The following is a 25,481-nucleotide window of genomic DNA, read 5'->3' as shown; positions in this document are numbered from 1 at the left end:
TTGCCAAGTTCAATATGTTGTTGGAAAATGTTATTGTGTCCTGAGAGAATATCACAAGAGAGACACATTCAGGTTTGGTTTATTCTGTTCCTAAATCCCGAGAGTGTCGAACGCTACCTTCCTAGCTCAATGGTTGAAGTCTCTCACACACATCTATAGTCAGTCATAATATTGTAGCTTTGCCAAAGACGCTGGACTTTGAAAACATGAGCCAAAGTGTTACTACTTTCTTCATGTTCCTTCATGAAAAGCATTCAACAGACCCTTATGTTGGAGCTGTGCCTAAACTGATCAGATTAGAATAAATAGAGTCAATTCTGGACTTCATTTTTGAGAGGCGATATCATCCAACCAAAATATTAAAGAATAGCCCCACATTTTGTTCCTTTTGGCTTGAGAGAATATTATAACTTTGGAAGTTATGTAAATTTGGAAGAATATTATAATTTCAGTTGTATTTTTGTACCTGGAGAAGATAGCCACCAAAGCATATTAAGTAGAATTTTGCCATGAAAAGAAAAACAGTTTTCAGACCATTGACAGATACACGGAGTTTGTGCCCATGTATGTTTTCAGTTTTGTTCTTCCACATCTTGGAAGTTTGTTTTAGATGATTCTTTGAGTAGAAATACTTAGGGGGGAAAAATGGAAGATGTTAAGTAGAAACTTTCCAAGAAGCCTGCTGCAAGCTTTGCACGAGACGCTATCTCCACCTAGTGGTCACTCCTGAAACTGCGGCTCTGAGAATTTTCTGATGCTGGGTTCTAATTTATATTATGCACATGCACTGTCATTATAGTTGAGCTGGGCCTGCTAGTGCCATTACAGCTAAGGGTCTGTCAGTGCTTCATTTATAATGCAGAATATTAAGAGGTCTATCGCTTTTGCATAAAAGCTCATGCTGCGTTAGAACTCTGAAGTCTAATGGCTTCTGCTCTGTGGGAATGTTTAGCAATGGATGCTGAACTTGGCCAGCTCGTTTTAAAGACATCCTAATGAGCTGAAGTTGCAGAGGCACTACAACCAGAATGACAAATCTTTTCCCTTGCTTGAGAAACTCCAGGAATCGACCACGGAGTGATATTTTTAGAACCATGCATGTTTATAGGATGTAAGCATCTTATGTGTGTGGACAAGGTTCTATATTTGAGTCTTCACACTTGAAGATTAGATAGTACTTAGTAACTTAGATGTTGCTTCTCACTTGGATAAAAACACATGACATAAACAACTTCAGGAAGGGAAGGCTTATTGTTGGTTCACATTTCAGAAATTATCGGTCCACCCGGGCAGGGACAGCACAGTGCAGCAGCAGGTCACCCAGCGGTGGCAGGAACATGTGTCTGCTTGTATCACAGTAGCCAACAAGAAGTGGAGAGGCCATATAGGGGACTGACTGACAACCATCAGGACATACCCTTATGGTATGGTACTACTTCTCCCAGCTAGGACCATGTCTACAAGTTTCCACAACATCCCAAACAAGCACTGCTTGCTAGGGACCAAATACATTAATTGGTGAAGAACATTCTACATCCAAACCATAATATTCTATGCAGGCTTCCAAATGCTCATGGTCACCACATACAACAAAGTACATTCAGTCCAAATCCATAATCCCTCATATTTTTTAACATTCCAACACTGATGCTATTCAAGTCTTCAAAGTCTCTACTGAAACTCAAGGCACTCTCTTAACTGTTAGTCCCTGAAAGCTCTAATAAAATTAAAAAGTTAGATACTTGTGATAGACAGTGGCACAGGATAAACAGTCCCATTTCAGAAAAAAAAGTGGAACTTTAGAAAGGTAAGATCAAATGCAAGATCAAAACTCAGCAAGGCAAGCACCAAGTACTGTGGCTCTGTGTCTGGTATCTAGGGTTTGTGGTAGTCAGCCATGTTCTGGTATTCTTGTAAAGTTAGCCCCCAGGCACTGGCGGCACCCATGGGTTCTCTCTTCATCGACAGAGGTTTCTGTCCCACCCAGTCCTGCAGCTGTTTAGTCCCAAAGAAACACACAGAGGTCTACATTAATCATAAACTGGTTGGCCTATTAGCTCAGGTTTCTTATTAACTAATTATTATATCTTAAATTAAACCATAATTCTTGTCAGTGTTAGCCACGTGGCTTGGTACCTTTTATCAATGAGGCATTCTCATCTTGCTTCCTCTGCATCTGGGTGACAACTGCAGACTGAGCCTTTTCTCTTCCCAGAATTCTCCTGTTCTCGTTGCCCTGCCTATACTTCCTGCCTAGCTACTGGCCAATCAGCATTTTATTTAAACAATACAATATAAGTGACAGGGTACAAGACCCACAGCATCCCCCCCCTTTTATTTTCTTTGGGACTGACCAGCTGTGGGACAGGATGGGACAGAAATCTCTGTCAACAAATGACGCCAACGTGCAAAGCTAAATCCACTTAAAACATAAGAGAGCTTGGGAAGTAATTATAGACACAAAAGAACAGAGTTAAGCATGGCTTCTTGGTAGCAGCATTTTGTCAGGTGGGCTTCATTTGCTAAGGAATGGTGTGGACCCAGTCATTAAAGCCACAGCTCTAATCCTAGTCATATTGCTTAGCAAATTAAAGACTCATGTTGTCAGAAAAGAGATATACAGTAAAGATAGATTCAAAGATGAAAACCTCTAAATGATTTACAGTGTATTAAAAATATATATGTAGGTTTGGGAGAGAAAAGAAAAATGATAAAGACGAGAGAGAGAGAGAGAGAGAGAGAGAGAGAGAGAGAGAGAGAGAGAGAGAGAAGTTGGGTGTGATGGCATAACCTTTAATCCCACTTGGGTGTAGTGGCACACATCTTTAATCACAACACTTGGGAAGCAGAGGCAGGTAGATCTCTGTGAGTTCAAGGACAGCCTGGTTTACAGAGTGAGTTCCAGGATAGCCAAAGATACATAGAAAAGCCCTATCTCACAAAACAAAAATTAAAAAGAAAAAGAAAAGAAATAAAGTTTAAAATAAAGCCACATAAAGACGGAAAATACACAGAGTAACAGGATATTGTATGTTATTGTGTTGTCTTTGAATTGTTTGATGACTGAGGAAGGAGCAACAGCTGCTAAAAGACATTTGATTATAAATGCTGCTGAGTTAATCCAACATATGTATTTTAAAAATGCTTTGACTTCAAAATTTAAGTCAAAAGATATGTTACTCTGGAGATGATATTTTGCTTTTGTTTCTACAGGAAGTGAGAGGCTGTGGATTCATTCTGGATTAAGAAAGATAAGGTTTGTTCAAGGAAGACCCTCCCTGAAAAATCTTTAATAGGAACAGATGGCCCAATGTCTGAGTTCTACATCTAGAACAGTTTCAAGACTGCTGGCTGAGATGATCAAGCCTCACAGGATACTGCAGTCAGGACTTGATCATAATTTTAAATTTTCTTTAGGTCCCCATAGGATTATCAGTGCTCCCAATCAGCTGGACCATATTCCCCAAAAATGGGTTATGGGTATTTATCTTTGTTTAGAGTGTTGGTTGCAAGTTGTTATGGATAATGGGGAAAAAACAGCTAAACAAAGAAGATTAGATTCAGAGTTCTTGTTTTGGGATTAAAAGGGGGAATGCTGCGGGACAATAATCTTGTACATTGTATTGATTGGCCAGTACCCAGGCAGGAAGCATAGGCAGGGAAACCAGGAAGGAAGTATAGGTGGGGCAACCAGAACAGGAGAATTCTGGAAAGAGGAAAGACTCATTCTGCAGCCATCACCCAGATGCAGAGGAAGAAAGATGAGAATTCCTTGCTGATATAAGGTACCAAGCCATGTAGCTAACACAGACAATAATTATGGACTAATTTAAGATGTAAGAATTGGTTAATAAGATTATTAGCCTGAGCTAATAGGCCAACCAGTTTATAATTAATGTAGACCTCTGTGTATTTCTTTGGGACTGAATAACTGCGGGACCAGGAGGGAGGACGTGGCAGGACAGAAACCTCTATCAGCATCTCTTAGGCTGACTTTCCTCATTGTCTGATCCTTTCTTAGACAGATGTTATGTTCTCATTCCTGACCTTACCGACACCCCGGGGTCTCCAGTGCAATTCCAGCTTCACTCTTAACTCTCTACACATTGGCCTCCTGGGAGCTCTCTCAAGGAATTCAGCCACATCATCTTCTTTCAGAGACTGGTGTGAGCCTCAGCCACTCTATCATTGTTTCATTCCGCATGCCTACAAAATTGGCTCTGTGGGTAGCAGAGGGTTCTCAAGAGGGTTCTTGAGCTCTGTTAGCTCAAGGTATATCCTTGCCCCCTTTCATCACAACTGCAGCAGAGTCTGTCTAAACCTGGGGAAAACCCTAGACAGCTTCTTTTGAGCAGGATACCTGGTCAGGTTAATCACAGCAATGCTCCTGGTTTTCAGTATTTCTTCCTTTTTCCCTAGCTATGACTAGACACATGGCAGAAACAATGTAAGGATGGAGGAGTCACTTTTAAAAATTATCTTTGGAAATACTTTATTATTATTATTATTATTATTATTATTATTATATTTAATTTATTCATTTATTATTTTACATTCTCACCAAAGTTTCCCCTCCCTTCTCCCCTCTCATCCCCCTTGCATCCCCAGTCCACCCCTCCTCTGTTTCTGTTCAGAAAGGGGCAGGGGAAGAGTCACCATTGCTCTACATTCACTTCATCTCAGTGGGGTGTGTGCCAGCAGGAGCAGTCAGTGTGTGGCAGGGACATACAGTTGATCTCACCTCAGCAGCAGTAGGAAGGATGGAACAGGTTCAGCCTATATCTTTCAAGACCTTCCCCTAAGGAAAGACCCTACACAGGCCTATTTCAAAGGTTCGCTAACCTCCAAAAAACAGCACCACCATCAAGTGTACCATTATGGATCAAGTTTAGTAACAAGTGGATCAAGTGTGCCCAGTGGATCAAGTGGACCAAGTGGATCGAGTGTACCCCAGCAGAGCAAGTGTACCGAGTGTACCAAGTGGATCAAGTGTATGAAGGGGAACAATGGATCAGGTGTGCCACATGATCCATGTGGATCGTTCCCATTCAAGCCTCAGCAAAGATCCAGTCCTATACCCAGCATACAATATGATCAAGAGACTTTGATTTAGTTTATTCTTTTCTTTCTTTTTTTCTTTTTTAAGTGGTAACAGATCTTGTTTGAGAATAGGTCATTTAAATAGTTCAGTAGTCCATACCCCTGTTTTGGTGTTTTAATTTTACTTTCCTAGTAAACAATTGCCTACAACAAGGTTTACATACTCAATGTGGTGTGTGTGTGTGTGTGTGTGTGTGTGTGTGTGTGAGTGTGTGTGTGTGTGTGTGTGTGTGTTGGGGCTAGCCAACCTGAATAGGGAAGTGAGGAGAAAGAAAGAAAGAAAGAAAGAAAGAAAGAAAGAAAGAAAGAAAGAAAGAAAGAAAGACAGACAGACAGAAAGAAAGAATAAAGAAAGAAAGAGGGAAAGAGAGAGAGAAAGAGAGAAAGAAAGACAAGATAGAGTCGGGGGGCTCTCAGTGAATACTGAAGATTTATTTCTTTATAGCCCTTTTATACCCAAAGCAAAATTCCTAATCACTGCCCATGTATGAATATATTTACACAACTCTTTTATCTACATGTTTTTGCAAAGTGCCTGACTTCTTGAGTAATGTTTGCCACTGTTGTTCATAGCTATAGGAAGTGGGAGCACAGAGCTCTGATGCAAACTGAGAAGGGCTAACATGGCATATCAACCTGTATGCGAGCCAGCCTTTGTGAGTCAGCCCCAGTCTCCATCAGTAGCTAATGTTTTGCAGGGCTTACTGTTCTGAAATAAAATCCTTACTTAAGATAACCTTCCCATCAGCAACAAAAAAAAAAAAAGCTAGTCAAATAAAAATAGCTTTAAAGCAAAAGTATTGCGATATCCCTTCTCTAGGCAGTTAGTCAGCATGCACGTGCTTGCTCCTATGCATGGACTCTCCTGAGTACGGGTATTACAAGCACCGAGGTATGCAAATGTGTGGTATTTGTAGCTCAGATATCATGAGGGCAATAGATAGAGAATAAAACATGAGTGGCGGTATTGGCAGACTGTGAGTCTTGCATGGGTGTGAAAGGTTGGGAGAATGAGAATGTGATAAATGCATTGGTTTGGGACAGCTGGTGTTTCTAAATATCTGGGATATTTGGAGGAGAGGTGTATGGAATAGATTAGTATAGAAAAGCTAGGAAGAATGAGATCTACAGGCTTTCTACCTCTGTGCCCAGAGTGATTTGATATGTGGAGGATAAAAAGTGCCACATAAAAATGTGTTCTTAGAGATGGTTAGGTATCCAAAACAGAAAATAAAATTGATATGAGTTAAATACTACTGCCATCTGGGGTTGTTTTGTAATCCTTTGAACGGTTCAGTCTCTAGTTCTCTTTAGACTCCCTTCCAGGTAACTGGATGTCTGCTGTCTTTTATGTAGCTAACCATCTGGGATCAGTATAAGGAAGATGATAGAGAATGTTCAGACAATACATGCAAGGTTCTGCCAAGGAAAGGCAGGAATGTAACATGGATGGAGGCCGTGTCCCATGACCACCCTGGTTCCTGAGAGCTAGCTCCCAGCTTGACACCTCTTGGTTGGTTGGAAATGTTATCATCTCTTGGTTTCTGGCTCTTTATGTTTGCTGCAGGATGGCTGAAAAGCTGGGCTCTTCCACATAAGACAGATATTACATATAGTTTTGATGGGGTTGGATGACCTTAGAAATTTCCCGGTCTCTACAGATCACCATCTCTGCTTGAAAAGTATGGATGGTGTACTGTTTCTGTATCATTTACTCTCAGTAATGGATTAAATTAAGAACTTAAAATTCTGTCCAGAATTTTATCCTTGGGATCAGTTTGACTTATATACAGTGATTAGTCTCCTGCCATAATATTATATTTTATTAATATTGATTTAGAAGTGCTGTATCTTTAATTATAAATAACATTGTTATATTTCTTCTTCAATAACCAGTGACTGAATTTATTATGAAGGTTTTCAACCTGTCATAGAAATAATTAATTAGCTTCCCCTATGCCGTGGTTTCGAATGTTTATATAGCACACACATGCTCTTTTCCATGACCTGTTAAATTATGTGGGTGAGAACATACATGCTTTCTACTTCCTTTATCTGTATTTATCTGTATTTCAAATCTGAATATTTTCAGAAATTACATTATCAGAATTCTTCTTTTTAACTTTCTTTTTACTTATTCATTGTCTTTTATATCACGCATCTTGATCTCACTCAGCTCCCCATCCCTCTGTATCCACCCTCTGCCTTTACCACCTCCCCCTCAAAGTAAAATAAAATTTAAGAGAAAAAAAAGAATAAAGAAAGAAAACATTCTCACCATGGAAGCTGTAGTGTGACACAGTGAGTCACACAGTTTACCTTCTTGTCCATATATCTTTGATTGCAAGTGTTTGTTGCAGAGAGTCATTGGTCTGGTTTGAGACCTTTGGTTTCTGCTACACCATCAATACTGAACCCTCAATGGTACTCCTCTTGGATAGCCTGTTGTTGCCCTGTATCACGGAGATCCTGCAGCTTTGGGTCTGCAGGACCAGCCCCTTCACATGCTCTAGCAGATCATAGATGGGGTGGATATTGGGGTGAACCAACTCATAATCCTGTTTATGGGCTTGGGTAGTTTGCAGGGTTGGTCAGTCTTCTAGCTCTTCCCTGTCCTCATGACCAGGGTGAGTTCTCTGGCATTGCCCCTTCTAGTTCACCCCTTGATGTAAGGAGCAAGGAGCAGGGCCAGCTCTACTGTGTTGCCCAGGGAAGGTACGGTGGCCACTCTCCCAAGTGCTACAGCTGGTAAGGGGCAGGGACAGCTCATGACCTCTGGACCAACTCTTCCACAGACACTAAGGGATGGCAGGGGTGGAGGGCATCTCTCCCCAACCCATACCACCACATGGCAGATGAAGGATGGGGCAAGATCTCCCAAGCTCACATTCTCGGGGCCAGTTCCCATGTACCCCTGTCTATAGGGTCAACTCTACTGTGCTGCCCTGGTAAGGTGCGAGGCTTGTTCTCCCAAGTGTTGCAGCTCTAAGGGTCAGGGCAGCTCTCCTGCTCTTAGGACCTCAGGACCAGCTCTCTCATCTGCCACAGGTGTTGAGTCGGTGGTAGGGCATCTCTACCCCACCCATGCTGCTATATGGCAGATAAGGAGAGTGGCCAGATCCCCCATGGTCACCTACTCAAGACTGGCCTTCCTGCTCCTCTGTTAATAGGGTAAGCTCCACTGTGCTGCCCTGGTGAGGTGCGGGGCCTGCTTTCCTGAGTGCTGCAGCTGATAAACAGGAGAGTCAGCTCCTTCACCAGCTAGAGGCAGAAGGGGTGAGGGAGGATAGCATCTTTCCATTGCCCCTACCACTAGACAGCAGAGGAGAGAGGCGGTACCAGCCAGCCTCCCTCAGACTTGGCTCACTTGCATCCCTGTCTACAGGGTGAGCTCTACCGTGCTGCCCAGGTGAGGCAAGGAGCCCGTTCTCTTTGAGCGCTGCTGCCAGTGAGGGGTTGGGTCAGGTGGGGAGGGGCAAGGGAAGGAAGGTGGGTTTTCTCTCCTAGGTCACCAAGTAGCAGATGAGAGTGGCAGAACCCGCTCTCCCATTCTTACACCTGCAGAAGCACCTCGCCCATGCCCACAAACAGGGTCAGTTCTATTGTGCTGCCCAGGTGAGGTGTAGGATCCTCTCTCCTGAGTGCTTCAGCAGGTGAGGGGTAGGACCTGCTCTCCCTAGTGCCGCAGTCAGTGAAGGCCGGGGCCAATTCCGTACAGCCCTCTCCTCTCAGCCTTTGGCCTTACCAGGAGCCATGAACATCAACACAGACAGCAGCTGCAGCAGGGCCATGAACCCAGACATGGACCCCATAAACAGCTCTGGCACAGACATCACCACGGCCGTGGGTGACAATCAAGTCACCCATTTCTGCCTGCTCTTACCGCTTGCACCTCTTCAGATATGCCATGTCCACGGGACATGGACCATTCTCTCTCCCTTTCTCTCTGTGAGGGCCACAGTTCTGAATCTGTTCCATCTTGACCAAAGGTCAGAGTGGTCAGATCTAGTTTTGTTCCTCAAGGATGAACAGACGATTGACCAAGAGTGGGGGGGGGGGGGGGGGGCGGGCACAGGCAGGCAGATCTCTGTGAGTTCAAGGCCAGCCTGGTCTTTAAGAGCTAGTTCCAGGACAGCTAAGGCAGTTATACAGAGAAACCCTGTCTCGAAAAAAAAAATTAAAAACAAAACAACAACAACAACAACAAAACCCAGCCTTGGGGCTGGTCACAGTACTCCCTCAATATCCTTCTGACTCTATCTTCTGTTTCTCGTCTATTTCTTTCCTCAGTTTACACCCCCTTCCTCTGGAACGTAGGGACCCGGACCCATCAGGCCCCCACCCCCGCCATACTACTCCGTACATTTGCTCACCGTAATAGTGCGTGTGGCGCCTGACGCGCCTATGTTTTCTCCTTGGAGCCCAGGACAGACCCTGGCAAGCTTGTGGGTTTCCCTGTCCCACGCAGTCTATCATGGAGTGGAGCAGGACATGCTTCCTCCTAGTTAACAGAGTTCTTATACCAGTAATATTCACACGCACACTCTACCCTCACTTTTAATCTTTTCTATAGCAAATGTTTAGTTTGATTTTTTATTTTCTTTGTTGCAATTTTATTAATCTGTACTTATTTGCAAGAGATGTGAGAATTCTAGTTTTCTTAAAAATAATTATTTCTCATACTTAATATTTAAAAGGACACTTACATTGAAAACTAATTTGGGAATTTAAGAAACTATAAACCATTATCATAATAAAGATTTTTAATTTTTACTATATTTTTAATTTAAAAATGTTTGTTCAACTATTCTACTGAAGTTTTATTTTCTAAATTTTTAGTTCCATTTGAATATTATATCTTCCCAAATATTTTCTATGGTACAATTCAAATTTTTAAAAAATAATTATTTAATAGAGTGCTTTATTGATTTGCCTTCTCTAGCTCTTTTTTTTGTTAGATTTATTTAACTTTTATTTTCTGTGCGTGGGTGTTCTGCTTGCATTCATATCTGTGCACCACATGTGTACATGTGTACAGAGACCTCAGAGACCTTCAGAGACCATTGGATTCCCTGCTAGCCTCAAATGGTTGTAAGCCACCATGTGGATGCTGAGACTTGAATCCAGGTCCTTAGGAAGCCATGTTCTTAACTGCTGAGTCATCTTGCTAGCCCCTCTATTTAACTCACAAACATGTCTTTAGAGTACAAATTTGCTTTGGCTACAATTCTAGGTATGTCCTATATATTTTCACAGACATAATTTTAACTGCTTACCAAATAGCTATTGGTCATTTTGTTTTCTCCAACTGGCAAAATAGCATTTTGAGAAAGATACCATGCTTTTAAAAATAGTATGTTGTTGATATTGTAAAATTTGTACTTTTGTGTGTATGTGTGTGTGTCATTTACCATGACACATGTAAATTAAAGAATGTTTTGTTTATTTTTGTGTATGGATGAATGAACAGTGTGTGTATTTCTTCATGTATGAGGGCATACACATGTCTCCATGTATATGTGTATAAGTCAGATTGGGTGCTTGTCTCCCCCCCTTACACTTTAGGTGGGGTCTGTCTTGTTTGCTGCTGTACTGTGTACTCCAGTGAGCTGGTCTGCAAGCCTCTGGGAGAATGAATGCCCTGTGTCTGTCTCATCTCTGCAGCAGTGTTGGGTTTACAGCCATGGGCTACTGTAGCAGTGTTGGGTTTACAGCCATGGGCTACTGTAGGAGTCTTGGGTTTACAGCCATGGGCTACTGTAGGAGTCTTGGGTTTACAGCCATGGGCTACTGTAGGAGTCTTGAGTTTACAGCCATGGGCTACTGTAGGAGGAGTGTTGGGCTTACAAACACAGGCTACTGTACGAGTGTTGGGCCTACAGACACAGGTTACTGTGTCCGGCTTCTATGTAGGCCTGAGGATCCAAATTTAAGTCATCAGGTTTGTACTGCCCATATGTGACTATATTGAAGTTTACTTTTTTCATATGATGCAAATATTTCTAATACTATAGGAATTGTTGAGAAGGACATTCTCTGAAAGCAGACTATAATATGTATAAGTAGTAACAATTACATTTACTAATTTCAATGATAGAATAGTTAACTTTTGGTTTAAAGACAGGATCTTGCTGCATATCCCTCTGTGGCTTTGTGATTCCCCCTGCCCCAGCCTCGTGAGTGCTGGGGTAGCAGGTGTATGCCTTATTGCTTAAAGACTACAGGCTGTAGATTTGCCTAGCATGTGGGAGGCCCCGGATTCAATGCTCACTACTATAAACACACACGCACGCATGCATGCACATATAATTAAAATTCACCTAATAGTTTGAAGTCTGCTGGCAATGTAATAAATTCCTTCCACAATAAGTGTGTGCATAGTAGTTTTCTTTTGACCACCTAGGAGTTTCACTGAATTTTTCTATTTCCACTGGTTTTTCTACCTTTGTGCTATTATGTATGCCATTGTCATTGTAAATGACTTTGATACTTTGTCTTTTGCCTCAGATTTTTTTCTATTAATGGAGTTGCCAACTTTGGTTCAGTTTAATCAGTTTCCTTCTTTTTACAATTAATTTATTTCTACAACGTTCATTTATATTCTTAGAAATAGCAAATGACCAGACTGGGAATCTTAATTCCAGCTGAGTCTTTTCCTGACACATAGCAGATATTCAGTGAGACTCAGACTATGGAATGACCTTTAACCTTGCTACATCTTGCTTTTGTTTTCTGTTTCATTCTAGGTGGGCCATAAAGCATAACTTTGGGACCAGAAAGCTTGGCCAATGGAAACATTCCAAAGCTGAGACTCCTCTGTGGAACAAGCTCACTACATGTGGCCAATCCTTCCCAGTGGCCAGCTTAATGAGGTTGTATGGCTTTATTTTATGTCTTTATGATCTTCAGAAAATGCCATGTACCTTTTGATTTCAATATTTAAAAAAATCTTCTTAATTCTGTTGATTACTGAAAAGAGGTGTGTGAATCATTCACTGTGGAAACAAACTGAGCTGTTTTCTTTTGTGATTCCTCATGTTTTACTTCCTAAACTTTGAAATGCATAGGCACACATATGATCAGAGTAGTATATTTTAGTCAGTCTTCTCATTATGTAGAAACTGTCTACTTCTAATAAAAAGTTCAGTATTCAACAACATTGAAAGCATCTCAAAATTTTGGTTGTTGTATGTCTTGTATGTTTTCTTTCCATCATTTTACATTTTGGCTTTGTATATTCTTGAAATGGATGGGCCCAATAATCAACTTAGGAAGTTTGTCTGCCGTCATCCTCTCTAAACTAAAGCGGCTAGCCTTGTCTGTCCTAACTACATGTGGACCTGACTTTCTACTTTCTTTCTGCGTTTCATGCCTTATCTTCCCTTCACCTCAGTCTTTTATTCTATCATGGCTCTTTTGTCCTGATGGCTTTTTTCTCCATATACTAGGTTGTACATTGTTTTTTCTATTCATTTTTTTTGGGGGGGGCAGTGTTACTGTAACTATCCTGAACATTCTAACTTGCGTAAATAAATGACCAATATGCAAAATTAATAATCATGTTTTATCTTCTCTCAAGTAATAGGACCATTAGAATAGTTAGCTTCAACCTTTTGATTTCTGATATAAGGAATTATTTATTGCCATATATTTAAGTTGTATCTTAAGTCTCCACAAGATATTGACATTTTTGCATGCAGCTGATATATATTTCCACTTATTCTAAAGTTTTCACCTTACAGCTCAGGTCCTCTACCTAAGGTTACTTTCCTTCTGGCCTGCTTGCCTTTCATTTAGTGAGTGCCTAATAGCTAAGGCTCACCTGTCTAAAAGTGCCTCTACTGCACCCTTGTTCTTGTCAGACTATACCCCCAAATTCTTTGGCCCTTACTTGTAAAATGAAGAGAAAGAACTGAGGCATTAAATTAGCTAGAGTTAGATGGATGGACTGCATCTCCAAAAATGACTGGGTTTTGGGGTCCTGCTGCTTCTTGAAATGTTTGGAGGAAAAAGTACTTAGCAAGCAGGGAACTCAAATTAAACACAACCCATTTCACTTCAAGCCTGCATCCATTTCATTAGAAAGACCCATATTTCCACGTCCTTCTTCACATAATTGATTTGGAAGTTTGACATTCCCATTGTGGAATTCAAAACACTTTGGGCATGTGTTCATTAATTTTATTCTGGATCTGATCTCCAGTTTTAAGACGTATCTATTGTTTGTTATGTGTTTAGATGTCGGGAGGAGAATAGGAAAATAGATGTGATCTCTGAGTCTCAAATCTTACAGTTTAAGGATAGGCTATAAGAGAAGAGAAACTAAGTCAGAGAAAGGAGGCTGGCATGCTGAATAAAGAATGGACTGAGAAGAGAGATGAAATCTATGTAACAAGCTTTGTGTTTAAGGAGTGAAGGCTGCCTGTCCAGGAAAAGCGAGCCAGGCTTCATAGCCTGGAGAGGCCTGAACATTGAGTCACAATATTGAATCTAGGAAAAGCATCTAACAATCACTGAACTGAATGAGTATCCAGTTTTTTTTTTATCTAGTTCTTTTAATTTCATGGCAAGAGTTATTCAACACACAGTGATGATGAACAGAAGAGGTGAGAAGCATAAGCCCTGTGTGAAAGCGAAGCTGTCTTCATTGTGCCTCAGGCTGCATACATGCTGGACCAGACAGCTGATCTGAGAACCCTTCCTGTGCAAACGCCACTTCTGGATACTAATTATCCTAAAGGGAAATGAATAACATTTAATAAAATGTAGCCAGTCAAGTACAAAATTTTGTGCATACAGGACATCATTGTTTTATAACATATTTAAACATGATAAAAAACACAGAGAACTAACACATTCTGTTGGCTTATTCTAAACAAACCAATGGTTTTAGTATGTTTATTTTACTCAGGAATTGTTTAGTTTATTTAGAAATAGTTTATAGGAATGCACTCTCATGTCATTTTCTCAAACCTTGAAGAAAAGTTATAAATTGAGAAATTAAGTTTTAAGTCTTCAAAGGCAAGGAATGATGGGATTTTCCTGTTCAAGGATGATAGCATTAGAATTAGCAAGTTTAAAGAGATTTAAGATTTTGGTTTGTATAACAGGATAATGGTCTTAAAAGTACTAAATTAAAATACATCTATTCAGATAGACCAATGATAGAAGAAAATTAAAAGTACATGTTTTATTAATCTGTTGAGATACGACTTTCCAGTGACCAAAGACGGTAAAAGGTGAGCATGATGGGTATCTGAAGATGTAAGACATAGACCAGGAACTCTCTTACCAATGATGTACAGCTTTTTGAAATGTCAAGCAAACTCAGAAACAATTTTTAAAAAAAGGAAAGTGGGAGGAATACAGCCTTCAATGAACAAGCAAGAAGATGAAGATTTGATTATTACTAACGGACGAAGAAGGGCCAGTATTTTAGAGAAGGTGAAGTCATCGGTTAAGAGCTCCCTTCTGAACCCGCTCACCTGTGTGTGAGATGAGTTAAGGGAAAACAAGGGGAATTACCCCCTTCAAGGTGCACCAGGGCCCTTCAGGGTTCCCCTGACAATGCAGCCATGCTGAGAAAGGCCTGAGCACGAAGAAGACCAATAAAGAAATGAGTGGGAAGGCCAGAATTCCAACCGAGAAAATGGAGGGGGAGAGACAGCCGCAGCCAGTTTAATTAAGTATGTTTTTGTTGTCCATCATTATCCCGAGGCCGTATTTATCTATTTGCATGAAGGACAAAGTAAATGTCTTAAATGGGAAAGCAGACATAATGGCAAACCCCTATGATCCTAGCACTTGGGAAGACGAGGCAGGAAGATTATGATAAGTTGAAGACCACCCTGGGCTAAATAGATGGTCCCATGTCAGCCAGGACTACATAGTGATGCTTTGTCTCAGAAAAACAAACAAAAGCTAATTAAAGAACCTGTAAGGACAGGAATTAAGATATTTTAATATTCTATTTACATTTCTTTCTCTCTGTGTGTGTATGTGTGTGTGTTTGTGTATGTGTGTGTGCGTGTGTGTGTGTGTGTGTGTGTGTGTGTGTGTGTGTGTGTGTGTGTGTGTTTGCCACATTGTTCCTATGAAAGTCAGAGGACAACCAATGGGAGTCAGTTCTCTCCTTTTACAGTGTGGGGTCCTGGGGATTGAACTCAGGTCATCAGCTTTGGTGACCAGCACTTTTACCTGATGAGCCATCTCACCTTCTTGAGAATTAAAGTATCATAAAAGGAAGAATTGATGTTTGTAGCTCAGATACTTAGAAAGCTAATTTTGCATTTCTGGATGTTTCTGTGATGTCTTACACTGAGAGAGGGGTAGGGGAAAGTGATCTTTGGGGTTTCTTTCTTCTACCTAGAAATCAGAGAACCCACTTGAAGGTAGCAGGGCATCTGTGGAACTGAACCAATGTCCACAGTGACTACCACTGTCAGGGGCAACTTGGAGGCTAAATAAATCAAAACTATCACATCTCAGATTTGTTCCTCAGAATAAAATGTCGAAATTACTTTGATATTGCTATGACAATAACCAAAGCAACTTAGAAAGAAAACATTTGATTTGGCTTTACAGTTTCAGAGGGTGAGATTCCATAATGGCCAAGGATCAGATCAGATAAAGAAATAGCTGAGAGTTCATATCTTGATCCATAATGGTAAAGCAGAAAGAAAGTTAACAGGGAATGGGGTGGACTTTTGAAATCTCAAAGCCCACCCTATTATGTCTTCTCCAACAAAAGCATACCTCTTGCTCCTTCCCAAACAGTTCCCCCAAATAGGAACCAAGCATTAAAATATTATCACCCTATGGTGATAGCCACTCTCATTCAGTCACAATGAGGTGTCGAGAAACTCATAGTTCCAAACCCTCTTTCTGTAAACTGGCAAGTACACAGGCTAACAGTGAGAGAGAATCATTTCTCTTGTTTTCCCCTTCCATGATTCAAAAAAGGAGAAATGTTAGTAATTTTACACTCATATATCAGTGTGAAACGAATCTGTGTTTGCACATATGTGTGTGTGTTTGTGCGTGTGTACGCGTGCATGCGTATAAACCAGAGAATAACCTTAGATTTCTATCCTCAGGGATTTTCTATTTGTTCTTTTTATAGCCAGGGTTTCTCATTAGCTTAGAATTAAGAAGCAGGAAAAACTAAAAACTAACAAAAGCAGCATTCAGCTTATGGATTTAGGAGAATAACAGGAAGGATGAACTGTTAGGGATTAGGTAGTGGGCTAGAAATGTAGCTCGGTGGTAGAGTACATTCCTAGCATGCATAAGGCCCTGTGTTTGACCACCAATACGGCAAAATATGCAAAAATTAGAAAGCAGGAAATAAAATAAACCATAAAATTCAAAGCTGACAGACCAGACTAGATGGCGCATATACACAGAAATATCCAAACAAAAGACAATCTGTTCTTTGAAAATATTAATAAAAAATATGCATAGTCATACTTACTAAGAAAATTTGGAAAAAATGAAATAATTTTAAGAATAAAAGAAGATATATATGTATAGCTGCTTGGGAAGGTAAAGGAATGTTATAAATAACTATATGCTAATAATTAATTAATAAGATGGTCAAACTTTTATAAAATAATATTATAAAATAGTCTAGTTGAAAGCAAAGGGGCTGGTGGGCTGGTTCCCTGGATCAAGGTGCTTGTCCATCCCCAGGACCCACACAGCCTAAGGAGAGACCTGCACTGCCTGGTGAGCCGTTCTCTGATCTCTAGCACAGCACTGCACACACAACACCTCCTGATAGCAACACAAATTTATTTAAAGGAAGACAGACAACATGAGTGATCCATCAGCCATGGGAAAAAAGTTAACCCCACAACTCCACCATGGCCTCATTTTTCTGATTCATTGAACTAAGCTCATAACAAATAAAACATTCAGAAAACAAAAAGCAAAGAAATAGCTTCCAATTCATTTCACAAGAGTAGGGAAGCATTGATACCACCATTGATGAGGATCCTAAACTTTATATGCTAATTCCAGTTACAAATATCTGCAAATATCTTAAGGAAGCTCTTAGCTCACTGAATTCAGCAATCTATAGACATTGAAATACACTGTGGCTGGTTTGAATAAATGACCTTTATGCAGGAATGTAAGCTTCATTTAAAATGAGAAAATTAATTAATGTAATTGACACATAAATGATGAAAACACAAGTAATATAAACACAAATACAATTAAAAGAGCTTAGTATGGCCCAACATATGTCTAGCACTTTAATGGAGATGCTTCAGATTGAAATTACGTTCTCCTCCAGGTTACACAGTCTCTGATCTACCACCACGTCCCATCTTACATCCTAAAAATGTAGCAAAATGGGACTTTCTTAACTGTACATAGGACATCTGTATACCAAACAAATTTTGAAAAGCTGACTTATATGTACAAGAAATGGCAGAGGGTCAACAAGAGCCAATATGCAAAGAAGACAGGATACCGAGATCTACCAGATAAGGAGTGTCACCAGGTGGAGGGTACTGTGCATGGCGGACACGCTGACATGCTGAAGAGAATGGCACTCACAAACCAGAGTGGAATCATGACAGTTTTCAGAATGGGTATGATGTCACCAGGCCAGTTGTTAATGCAGGGGGAAGGACAAAAGAAAAGAAAGACAGAGAGGGAGGGAAGGGAGGGGTGGCAGCAAGCTTGTCTTTTGCTGGACATCGTCTTTGACCACGGTCTCTTCTGTTTACTCTGCTTGCTCCATTTAATCCCCGTAGATAGCAATTTGATCCCCAGCCATCAGTGTGCTCCTGAGCCATCCTTAGTTTCATTATTTCCCACACATCAGCTCCACTAATCTTCATATCTGATAAGCACGCTGCTACCAATCCTTTGCTGCACGGAGGCCAGCACTCTAACCAACAGAGCTGTGCCCCCAGCACCCAAACAAACAAAACAAAACACCCCAGTCGGATTGATGCAGTATCACAACTATGTCCTAAAGGTTTCAGAACTGTGGCGAGGTCTTACTGAGTCAGGGTCTCCTCCTGTGAGGTCCCCTGCAGCTCCTGCCTTCATTACCAGGATTTTCCAGCTGATGTCTAAGTAAGCCTCTGCTGTTCTTCAAAGTATAGATTATTCTGTCCAACTTACGATTTTTTACTTCTTTTCCCCAAATAAGTAATCAGTAATTATTTGAAGAGTGGATGAATTAATGATATGAGTAAAAGTTTAGTCAAATAATATAAAGTCACTAAACTCCGCAAAGGAAATGTCTGGAATGTGCTGTTATTACTTCATCATCTTAGTCTGTTTCTTAACACCCCTCCCCCTACCCGTGTAGTCTGCTCTGCTGCCTTGATCGAGTTCAAGATGATATAATTTCAGGCTATTGTAAAATTCCTTTTCACACATTCTTCATTTCCTTCACACTGGCTAAAAATACTTCACACAGAAGCAAAACCAAAGATACTTGAGGTTAACTAACTTCTGCTTTTCTAGAATGTTTCTTTCCTTTGATACTTTTTAAAAAAGGATCAATTTTAAATTTAAAAAGTTGGATACTTTTTAAAAAGTGATCAATTTTAAATTAAAAAAAAATCACTGGGTTTTTTTATGCCAAAAAAATACCTACAGTTTTTTGGAATGGCTCAGATGTCCAATTTTTGCTGAACGGATGAAGGATTGAAGGTCCACAAGACTCATATTATTTATTGTTCTTATATTCTTTCATTCCATTTTTGAAGGCATTTGATTGGCCAATAGAAGGTCTACTGGTGCCAAACAGCCCTGCCATGAAGAGGCTGGTTTGTAAGACACCAGAGCAGTTTGTCCCTGTGAGACTCCAAATCCTGAGGAATGGAGACAAGAGAAAGAGCAGACCCCTTGTTATGGGCCCAGACACCTCACTGGGACGGAGACTGCGGTAAGAACGGCACCCATTCCCAGTGACCTTCCAGGACACTCTCCAGCTTCTACAGGTGCCAGTCTTCAGCTTGAATGTTTCTGGAAGGATTATATATTTATGTACAAAAGGGGTCCTATTTGAAGACGAAAACAGACACGGTTTTCTTTAGTTTCTTTATCAGGAACTTGAACTGTTCTCCTCTGTTTTCATCCATACACGAACAGAAGAATGCATTAGATAGGAGTAGTGATTGCAATTCCAAGAGCTCTCTCTCCATTTTCAGATATTTCTTTTGTTTGAGTTCTACAAGTGTATGTAGATATAAGTAATTTACAATATGCTTGTTAAATTTGGGTTTTAAATTGCTTAATGATTGTAAATAACTATTCATCTATCTTTGGAGTATTTAAGACACATAGTTCTCTGAAGTACTAGAAAAACTTTGATCTACAAATAAGCCATCCCAGACAGCCTGTGTTTCTCTACCACGGGAGACCAATCGCCTGCTGTATGTTTCTATTTTATGGATTGTGGAAGTGCTTTGATGGGAAGAATGAGTTAAACACATTGTTTCTCATATAATTACCAGCAATGTTACCTCTTGACCTTTCTTCTGAGATATTTAGGATATCTGAGGCTGCTGATAATAGTTTAATATTACTCTCTTCACATCGATTAAATATACTTCATACATCACTGAACAATGAGTAACTTTCAGATTGGCTGTCCACTGAACTGCCTGTAAAGATGATAAAGTAAAAAATTAATCTTCAAAGTAAAGTCAAGCCTGAAATTGAAATCTTTGACGCATACATCTCATAATTAGCTCATTCTGCTCAATGTAAGATGTGAGGGTAATGCCCTTAAAGAGAGTGTGACTTTTCTCTCACACCCGAAGCTAACACATCATTTCTTTCCCTTTCTACATTTACGCTTTTTTAAAATCTTATTTTGTACCTTTAATTGTAATTATAAATTATACACAGAAAGCATCTTTTACCTTAGTGTTTAAGGTCCTTAGCTCACTCAAGGAATTCAGAAGTATGTTGAGAGATTAGCAAATTTGAACAGATATCCTGGCAGAGAGTATGTGAACTGCCCATTGTCCGAATGCTCTACTCACAGAACAACGTGTTGAGCCATCAAGTGTGCAGATAGTGGCATGCCACTTTGTTCACCCCAAATTATTTTTGCCCAAATAATTAAAATAACCTGACATTCACTTGACAAAATTATCCTCCCAAGGAGAGCTCTGTCTTCCTTTGCTGACTGAGACAGTTTTGTGCAGGATCATCTATAGCAAGTCCCAGAGCTGCGTGGAAATACTGGCTGACAAAAGGTTTAGATAGAAAGACACAGCTTACATGAAAACATGGTTATGTGGCCCCATCTCCAAAAGGGACATATTAGAGTCTGTGTAATGGCATCTTATTGGGCTCTCTTTAACAGACCCAAGCTCAGTATCTTCCAGAAGAAAAGATTTGACTGACATGTGAAATATTTTGCTCACATTTATATGAGATATATTTATTTTTATAAAGTTGAGCTATTGTGAGTATGTATGTATGGATGGATGTTTGTATGCGTGTATATCATGCTAGAATAGAAATCTATTTTAGCACCATCCTGCTCTGGCTACCTGCTGTCCTTTAGCTGTGTAACAACCAACTGTGGATGGTTTTGAGGGTTTGATGATGCTGTTGGTTCCACCATCGACAAAGACTGAGGAAGACAGCCCTGCCTCTCGGTGTCGTGATCACCTGCTGTGCTGTTGCTTACCTCTGTATGTGTGCTGCCTGCTGTCACATCAAGGATTAAAGCATTAGAGCCACTTTAACATAACCGTTTAAGGCCTACAGGGGGCGCCACAGCAGCACTCATGAGTGATTAACCGTATTTGGTCCATTTTTCATTTCCTAAAATACAGACCAGGTCTCTGACCTGAAGATCCGAAGGAAGATCTTTAAGCATTCCAATATCTCTATCAATATCCTTTTTCTGATCATCATTATTTAAAATTCGTTTAGAATAATAAAATCATTAAGTAAATAAAACACTACTGAGAAAAATGAATGTCATCTTTAAGTTTCATTTAATTACATTTTAGAGGTTTCAGCACTGTGAAAAAAGGTTCGAAATATTGCAGATAGATTTTCTTTTACAAATCCTTCACAGAATACATGCTTCTTTAGCATGCCATATCATTCAGTTTACAGTATGAAATTTTATATTTAATTATAAAACATGAAGTTTAATATTTAGTTAAAATTTGAAATTGTATCTTTTAAAGGAAGGCAGATTATTGGCAGCAAATCATTATAAGTTAAAGTCTCACCACTTTCCCACACGGTGACACACTGCCACTAGTCAACCGTGTCACATAAGATGCGCATGCCTTGAATTATTCGTTGCAGAAATGTTGATGCTGAAAGAAAGGAGAAAAGCCATGCTGCAAACTATTCTGAAGCAGAAAGAAACCAGACTGAATTTCACCACCTTTTGGAGAGGTAAATGTTTACCATTCGAAATGCAAGTGTGTTTTGCATGAGAAAGCTTGAGTAGTCACACTTAACAGAGAATACACAAAACGTTTCTATACGTAAGTTGTGAATATAATGATGGTAGACATTTTAATCATATATAATATATTGTATATACTATATATTACATATATAGTATATATTGAGATAGGAGGACAAAGCTAATTTATAAAATCTCCCTCAAAAATGCAAGATTGGAAAATTCCAGAAACCAGAATAACAGAAGCCCGGCATTTGAATCTAGATAACCTGAGTCCGGAAGACATATTCATTATAAGGCGTTAGAAGCCAATTGTTTTCTGCTCTATACTTTGGTGCTGGCTAGCATGAAAACGAGAAAGAGGAAGGAGAGCACAGAAAACTGCTTGTCTCAGCCCTCTGCAGCCTGCCTGGAAGGGCCAAGTTCAGCTCCAAAGCTAGGGTTTCGAAACAGAACAAAGGGTAAAGAAAGAGTAATTAGCCATCCACCCCTTCTCCTGCGACCCAACTGTCCTAACTCCGGATGTTCCCACAGGTGAGAATTCACTCTAGGAAAATACAAGCGAGGGATGAACGCTGCTCTCCCATGGGCTTCGCTGTAACCATGCACATATGCAAGGATATCAGTGCAGAAAATGGGAAGGCATTGCATTAGCTGTTGTGGTCTCAGCCAAACAGAAGCAGGGCAGTCCCACCCACTGCTGCAAGTGAGGGAGTTCACTCAGTGTACACTGCTTCATCAAATAGAGCATGAGACGATATACTTCCTCCTGGCTTATTTCAGGACCACCTCAAGGACATGACATCACTGGTCTCGTTATCTGCTTAATTGCTATATGCTGATGTAGGAAATAAGAGTTAGAATGTTCCGTGCTCAGCCTTGCTGAGGAGCACGTCATTTCTGGCTCACTACAGTGGTACAGGTAGCATCAGCAGTGTATGTCAAGACCTTCATCCCAACAATATTCTTTTGAAATGAATGACTGGCCCATCTGTTAGCTCTATTTCTCCCTCCCTAGGGTTAAGGCATAGCTAAAGGCAAGGAAACCTATGCTCCAATCCCTTCAGTGACTCTCCATGAGCTAGAACTCAGGAATGCTATTCTAGAATCCAGAATGCCTTCAAGCTCTCTTCTTTATAGGCTCAGCAGATCCCCCAACCCGTTCATAAACCCTGGCCCAGCCTTAATTCTTCTATTTGATTTTTAATTTAATTTTTTATTTTTTGAGAATTTCATTTCTACCTTCCTTCTTCCCCTCCAACTCCTCCTCCTCATCTGTCAAGTTCAACTTTTCCTCTTCTTATTGTTATTGTTTTGAACACACACACACACACACACACACACACACACACCTACTGAATCCCTTTAGTGTTTTTCATATGGGTATGTGTTTAACCATGACAACTTGGTATTGGATAGCCTGTCTGGGGGCTCATCCACAGAGAAAACTGATTCTGCCTCTTTCAGCAGATAGTGATTGGCTTATAACTCTTCATCTGGGGTGGGACCTCCTGGAGTTTCTCCCACCCGTGTTGGCATGTTCATTGATTTGGTCATTATGCAGGTATTGTTTAAGCAGCTCTACTATTGCTATACCATGAGTGCTGCATCATGGTCAGATCTAGAACACACCATCTTAGCAGGCTTCCATGTTCCCTGACTCTTACAGTCTTTCTGCCCCCATATTCCGTGGCATTTCCTGAGCCTTAGGTTGTATGGTACATCTCCCAAACGGGGCTAGACACCTCATAGTCACTTACCCTCCGCAGTTTTCCTGGTGGTGGCTCTTTGTAGTAGCCTCTGTCTACTTCAAAAGTACGGGTGGGCGCCGCACTTATCTTCGGATATGAGGTCTAGTATTTAGAGTACAGTTAGAAATTATATTGGTGGAGAAAAATGGCAGTAGTGGGCTCTCCTCCAGGGCCCATGACCTCTCCAGCCATGGGATGTTGCCTAGGTTTATAACACTAAGCATGAATTCCCTCCTATTGATTGGGCTTTAATTCCAATTAGACAGCTGTTAGTTACACACCCCCATAATAGTCCCACTGAAGGCATCTTACCGGCGAAGCATTTGTCGTTGCCAAGGCTTTATAGTTGGATGGGGTTATTAATGCCTTGCAAAGTACCTTCTGATATTATGAGAGCTAGCCACAAAGAGGAGGCTTCCATGCCAGTTACAGCTTGATTTCTCCAAGTTCTGTGTCTGAAGTATGAAGTGTCTTCTGTAACAGGGTCTTACCTTTGAGTTCTGAAGAAACCTATGGCTAGGGCAATAATCTATGTTGTTTTTGAAGTCTCTTCGAAACCCCTGGCCAAAAAAAGGTTTTCAATGCCTGGAATAGCGATTTTTGTTAGATATCTATGACTCTTGGGAAAACTATCACCCCACATTATATAACTACATTTGAACGATATACATGCATATATGAGTAAATGTATGTATGTTTGTATTTTTAATTAAGCCTATAAAACAATATGCTCCTTTTATGGGCTTCTCACACATCATTAGTGTTGATTCTTCTTCCTCTTTCCTTCTGTACTCTCCTTTCCCCTCCCCAGCCACAGTCTGTCTGACCCCTTTCTTCTTTCTCCCTCTATAACACCCACATCCTGCTCTTAAAGAATGATTCATGCTTTCAAGTCCAAGTCAATGTCACTTCCTTAGATAAAGCCCCTGCACGAAGAGATCCACTGTTTTCCTTTGCTCTTGAAAGACACTGACCATCACCGACAACAGTACCCATTGCATCATGCTGAGAGCCAGTGGATGGCCAGATAGGTGACTCCTCTGGGAGTCCAGAGTGTATGGCATTCATCTCAGTGCCCACAAAATACTGTGTGAAGCTTGGGGGTGGTCAATAATAACATTTAACCAGGCGAACATCCTGGCTGCAATCACTTCTGGCGGAGGAAGATGAGGAACTTCTTGATGCAGGTGTGGCTTTTGTGACTTTGGAGAACACATGGAGCTTCAACTGAAAAAGCCAAGAAACGTATTTGAGGTAGAAGGATGAACATGAGTTAAAGCCAAAGAGATGGTCAGATGTAGGTAAGACACAGACTGAGAATGTTTGACCAGAGTCAGGAACTGAGAGTCGAAAGGACACGCTGGCTCTTGAGTCGTCATTAATGGCCAGGCGTTGGTTTCTTCTGTTTTCTTACCTTACTCCTGGAAGCCGACATAATTTCTATGTCTCCTGTTGCAGGTGCACTAAAATTCTAAATTTACCTTCTGCTGCCCGGAGACTTTTCAATGAAAGAGGGAAGGAAATTTTTTCCCTGAATGACCTGCAGAGAGATGAACTGGTAACCAGGGGAGGGTGGGATTGGAACTATGAATCGATGAGCAGATGCTGAGAAGAACACCCTTCCGTGCAAGGCTTCCATGCTTGCTGTGCTTCTTCTTTGTCAGAAGTCCCCCTAAGGTGTCAATCATCAGAAACCAATGCTATCCGATAGGATTGCTGTCTTCCTAGGCAGCGGGTCAGGCTTGTGTGACTCAAGATGATAAATAAATATGTGTTTATTATGCCTTTTAAAAAAGGATACCTTTTCCTCCACTACAGAGCCTACGGCAGGCCAGTTATTCACCGCTTCTGGTTTCTACATCTGTTGCTGAAAAAGACAGACCCTTAACTCTTTTTCAAGTCTATCTATAGTTATTTAATGATTTCCTTATTAATGACTAATTTCCTTGCTTTCTCAGATTTAAAAAAAAAGTATACGTTTTCATACCCTCTAATTGGAGTCTAGAGAAAGCTGAGAAATGGAAGGCCTTGCAAGGCCTAGTCTTACCCACCCCTTCCTCTCTAGAATTAGAGATATCTGTGTAGGTGGAAACATTCCTTGCCCTGACTGATGCCTGAAGCTCATTGAATAAAATCTCCAAGTTGAGCATGGTGGCTCATGCTGGTAACCCCACTACTCCTAGAGGCTGAAACAGGAGGATTGTTGTGAGTTCAAG

General features: G+C 40.6%; 1 protein-coding gene across 2 annotated transcripts in view; it reads left to right on the top strand.

Annotated features, from left to right (window-relative positions):
* Nucleotides 1–11,846: 11,846 nt before the first annotated feature.
* Nucleotides 11,847–25,481, top strand: part of Dcdc1 (doublecortin domain containing 1) — a 65,526-nt gene continuing 51,891 nt past the window's right edge. Inside the window, exons 1-3 of one of the 2 annotated variants that reach the window (XM_038331248.1) lie at nucleotides 11,847–11,972; nucleotides 18,834–19,012; nucleotides 24,724–24,823. In XM_038331248.1, the coding sequence (XP_038187176.1) occupies nucleotides 11,937–11,972; nucleotides 18,834–19,012; nucleotides 24,724–24,823 (315 nt within the window). In that variant the 5' untranslated portion in view covers nucleotides 11,847–11,936. Of the gene's footprint in view, nucleotides 11,973–18,833; nucleotides 19,013–21,408; nucleotides 21,502–24,723; nucleotides 24,824–25,481 lie in introns of those variants that run through there. The other variant, XM_038331247.1, reaches the window with a different exon arrangement.

This window comes from Arvicola amphibius, chromosome 5 (assembly GCF_903992535.2).
Source record: "Arvicola amphibius chromosome 5, mArvAmp1.2, whole genome shotgun sequence".
Taxonomy (NCBI): domain Eukaryota; kingdom Metazoa; phylum Chordata; class Mammalia; order Rodentia; family Cricetidae; genus Arvicola; species Arvicola amphibius.
The sequence above is the reverse complement of the archived record's forward strand: the minus strand, read 5'-3'. Positions and strand labels throughout refer to the sequence as shown.